Source organism: Chrysochloris asiatica, unplaced genomic scaffold (assembly GCF_000296735.1).
Source record: "Chrysochloris asiatica unplaced genomic scaffold, ChrAsi1.0 scaffold00234, whole genome shotgun sequence".
In the NCBI taxonomy this organism is placed as follows: domain Eukaryota; kingdom Metazoa; phylum Chordata; class Mammalia; order Afrosoricida; family Chrysochloridae; genus Chrysochloris; species Chrysochloris asiatica.
Window position 1 is genome coordinate 2,153,513 of NW_006408752.1, and position 4,630 is coordinate 2,158,142.

The window sequence follows — 4,630 nt, forward strand, 5'->3', positions numbered from 1 at the left end:
CTCCATATATATATATGTAGGACCTTTTCTTGTTCCCTATTTCCCTTTTTTCTGAAATGGAAATCCCAAAGGTAGTGTCTGTCTCTCTGAATTATTTTTTCTGCTGTACTATTTTTTCTTCTCTAGAATTTTGTTTTCCCCATTTCTTTACCTTATAGTATTTCTTTGTACAATACAAGGGAACTGTAGCTTAAATTCATGGTCAGAAAGGGGCAGTTCCAGTGTTAATTCCAACAAAAAGCTTAGAGAAAGTTGAACAGAGGGAAGAATAGTACTAACCACCAGACAAGTGACACCTATTCCCAGCAGGCTGCAGTGCACTTCTCTGATATTTCAGGTTACCTTTTTGTCACTGCTCTGCCAACTTTAAGATGGAACTGCTAGCTGGTCCTATGTTCAAAACAGACCAATGTATTAAAATTTTTGTTTCAATGAATCACTCTTTTCAATGTTAATATTGTTTTTATTGCATTTGAGTACATTTGCAATAAATGTCTTGAGTTTGAGGCCCTGATTAGGTCATCTGTTTGCACTAGCAATCAGATTTCTCTGGCACAACTCCATTGCCAGCAATGGGATTTATCAAAACTACATATGCCAGCACACTGAATATTTTAATACTGTACTCAGTTGTTCATATCTAAATATAGCTCATTAGCTATGAAACAAACCAAAAGTAAATGCTTAATATATAGTACAAATCAATAGATTCTTCACAGAAGAAAACAACAAAAAGCTTAAACTTTCTACAATATGTCACCTGTTCATCAGTTCTTCAATGATATTACTTAAGTTATTTCAAGGATAATTAAATTTATGCAGCACTACCCATCTCAACACTTTTGATCTAGGTTCTAAAGGGTTTTGATAAACAAGGATGCACATGGCCAGAACCGTTTCTCATAAAGTTCTGTAGTTTTTTGTTGTTGTTGTTGTTGTGCATCTTACAGAAATGAGTAAGAGGAGACAGGATGAAAATACAAGGACAAATGTACAGTTAGGGCAGTAGTGGTTACAGGCTTATATGGACATCTGTTGATATGAATGAAGGACAAGATAAAATAACAAAGTTTGATAACCTCATCCATGTCCTGTGAACTTCAGTCCACTACGGCATAACATGATTCAGTCAGCATTTATTTTAAAAAAACTGTTTTTGAAAGCTGCAAAGTTTAGCAATGTAACTAAATCGTACTTTATTACACATTTTTGAGTCCTGAGGGGGCAATTATGCCACTTGTGTGTCTAGAGGACAAAGCTCAGCAGTAGTCGTTTCCAAAGTCCTTCTAAAGTCTGACCTTTGTTCTCTGATTGACCTTCACTCTGTACTTCCTTTTACCCAAGGCATAGATCCTGGGGCATCTTTTTGAGGTTTAGTTTCTGGGAAGTTTTCAGCAAACCTCTCTCGTGCTTTATCCCAGTTCTTTTTGTTCTTGTTTTGAAGAAGGTGAACATCTTCAATTGAGGATCCTTTCCCTGTCCCCAAGCCTGCATGAGCTCGCCGAAGCTGAAGCTGAATCTGTTGAGCAAACATGTATTTCAGAGTTTAAACAGTCTACTTCTAACTATAATTCTTTCATTTATTAGTGATTGGTGAAAAATAAGAAACATTCTAAACTTGACAAATGCATCAGAAACATACAGAAGGGCACATCATATACACTAAACTCATTTTCTACATTGTCCTACCTTCAGTAAGTTCAGTTGATGCTACAAAAAATAGTGTATCCCTTGAACAGTACTAACTCACCAAATTTCACACACCAAATTTCACAGAGATGCTGCAGAACAGGGTATCACATTTTAGCCAGAAATCAACAGACATTATTTAAATTTACTGTTCTGTCCTCATTTAAGTGAACATGTAAGTTAAACATTCAAACTCATTAAAAAAAAATCATTGTTTATTCCCATAACCAAGAGGAGGATTTCTCCTTATTTGGAGAACACCTTAAATCACCAGTTAGTGAGGGCCTAAAAGCCCTGGTGTGGTGCTGTGGGTTAATGCACTGGATTGCAAAGTTTGTCTGAACTGCAAGGTCGGTGGTTCAAGTTCACCAGGTGCTCCTCAGAAATACAGAGTTGCTATGAGTAGGAACGACTTGACGGCACTTAAAAACAACAACGTTATGTTAGGGGCTTTACAGTCATGACACCCCTGAAAATAATTATTCTTACTATCTCCAGTTTGGGGAGCATGGTGGCCCATACAATAAGCACTAGAGTGCAAACCACAAGGTCCTTGGTTTGATCCTGCCAGTCTCCCTGAGGGAGAAAAATGAGGTTTTCTGCTCTAGAGAAGATTTAAAGCCTTGGAAACCACCACACAGGGTAGCTACGAGTCACATCATTTAACAACAAAAACATCCTCATTTTGCTTATGAAAATTAAGATTTAAAAATTCCCAAAGTTACATTAAGAAAAAAAATGATAGAGCATATATTCTAATCTAGGTCTGACTACAAAACACATATTCTTTCTAATCTACATCAATGAAACTGAGCACAACGATGTTTTATGAACACTGATTCACCTATTATTTAAGTATTGTTGCTGTAGTTAAGTGTTGTCAAGTTGGTTCTGTTCAAGTTCTTTTTTTGCCTTGTAGTATGGGTATCTTAAGCTTTTACAATAATGGTCTTATGCAATATTTGTCCTTTTGTGACTGACTAATTTCACTCAGCATAATGTCCTCAAGGTTCATCCATGTTATGCGGTGGCTTGCAGCTTCCTTGTTGTTCTTCCAGATATCATGATAGTCCATTGTGAGTAGGTACCAAAGCTTGTTTACCCATTGATGGGCACTTAGGCTGTCTACATCCTTTTGCTATTGTGAACAGTGTATGAACACTGGTGTGCATATACCTACTCATGTTATGGCTCATATTTCTTGTGGATCATATGGTATTTCTATTTCCAACTTTCTGAGGAAGCACCATACTATTTCTAAAATAGTGGGACCATTTGCTCATGTTGTTCTTGTTAAGTGCCGTCAAGTCAGTTCTGACTCACAGCAACTTTGTATAGGGTTTCTGAAGAACAGGTGGTGAGCTTGAATCACTGACCTTACCATCCAGCGCATTAAGCCAGAGTGCCACACCAGTTGTTAAGTGCTGTTGAGTCTGTTCTACTCATAGTAACCCTGTACAGGGTTTCAGAGGAGCAGCTGGTGGAGTTGACTGCTGACTTTGGGGTTTGCAGTCCAGTGCTTATCCTACAGTGCCACACTAGTGGAGAGTAGTTATTAAGAAAGGTTTTAGACTCATTACTTTTAAAGGTTATATGAAAGAAAATTTGGACCTACTATGAACCACAGTACTGTGGAATCAAACCAACATGTATCGTTTTCAGGTTATAACTTTTTGACAATGCCTTCAGTACTATCGGTGGGAGTTATACAGACCCATGGAGTTCTTCAATACTGTAAATCAAGACTTGAATTTTTTTATCTTTCAGTTCTTTTAGCTTGAGAAGTGCTGTGTGTTCTTGAGCTGCCCTTTGAAATTTTCTATTCAGCTCTTTTACTTCCTCATTTGTTCCATTTGCTTTAGCATCTCTATGTTTAAGAGCAAGTTTGAAAATCTCTTTTGAAATCCATTTTGATCTTTTCTGTCTTTTTAATGACCTTTTGCTTTCGTCCTGCATGATGTTCGTGATGTCATCCCACAACTGTGCCAGAATTGTATTCTTTTGCTATACTCATTTCAATCTGTATGCTGAAAAAAATAATCCGAGACTGGGTTACAGGAAGAACGTGGCATCAAGACTGGAAAAAGATTCATTAACAACCTGTGATTTGATGGTACAACCTTGCTGAAAGTGAGGAGGACTTAAAATTCTTACAAAGATCAAAGACTACAGCCTTAAATATAGGTTGAACCTCAAAGTAAAGAAAACAAATGTCCTGACAACTGGACCAATTAAGAGAATCATGATAAATGGAGATAAGATTGAAGTTGTCAAAGACTTCATTTTGCTTGGATCCAGTCAACATAGCAGTCAAGAAATCAAAAGACACTTGAATTAGGAAAATGTACTGCACAAGACCGCTTTAAAGTGTTCCAGAGCAAAGATAGCAGGTTTGAGGATTAAGATGCACCTGGCGCAAGTCATAGTATTTTCAATGGCCTCATATGAATGTGAAAAGTTGGACAATGAACAATGCAGACCGCAGAAGAAGAAACAAATCATTGTTGAATGAAGTACACTCCGATTACTCCTTATAAGCCAGGATGGCCAGACTCCATCTCTCATGCTTCAGCCATGGTATCAGGAGGGACTAGTCCTTGGAGAAGGACATCATGCTTGGTAATATAGAGGGTCGGCGAAAATGAGGAAGAACCCTTATGAGGTTAACTGGCACAGTGGCAGCAGCAATGGGCTCAAGTGTAACAACTGTGAGGGTAGCTCAGGGGTGGGCAGTGTTTCGTCCTGTTGTGCACAGGGTCACTGTGAGTTGGAGCCGACTTGACAGTACCCTAACAACAGGAGCATTTCTTTTCACAGTCAGTAGTAGCTCAATGGTAGAACTTTCTCTTGCCATGTGTGAGGATGCTCAAGCATAGTCCCCACCTGTCAGTGATTTTGTTGTTGTTACATGCCATCGAGTCGGTACCGACTCATAGTGACC

At 38.3% G+C, this 4,630-nt stretch overlaps 1 protein-coding gene across 1 annotated transcript in view; it reads right to left on the minus strand.

The window, feature by feature from the left end:
* Nucleotides 1–1,318: 1,318 nt before the first annotated feature.
* Nucleotides 1,319–4,630, minus strand: part of AGGF1 (angiogenic factor with G patch and FHA domains 1) — a 53,650-nt gene continuing 50,338 nt past the window's right edge. Inside the window, exon 14 of the mRNA XM_006873302.1 lies at nucleotides 1,319–1,519. Coding sequence (XP_006873364.1) covers nucleotides 1,319–1,519 — 201 coding nt within the window. The remainder of the gene's footprint in view (nucleotides 1,520–4,630) is intronic.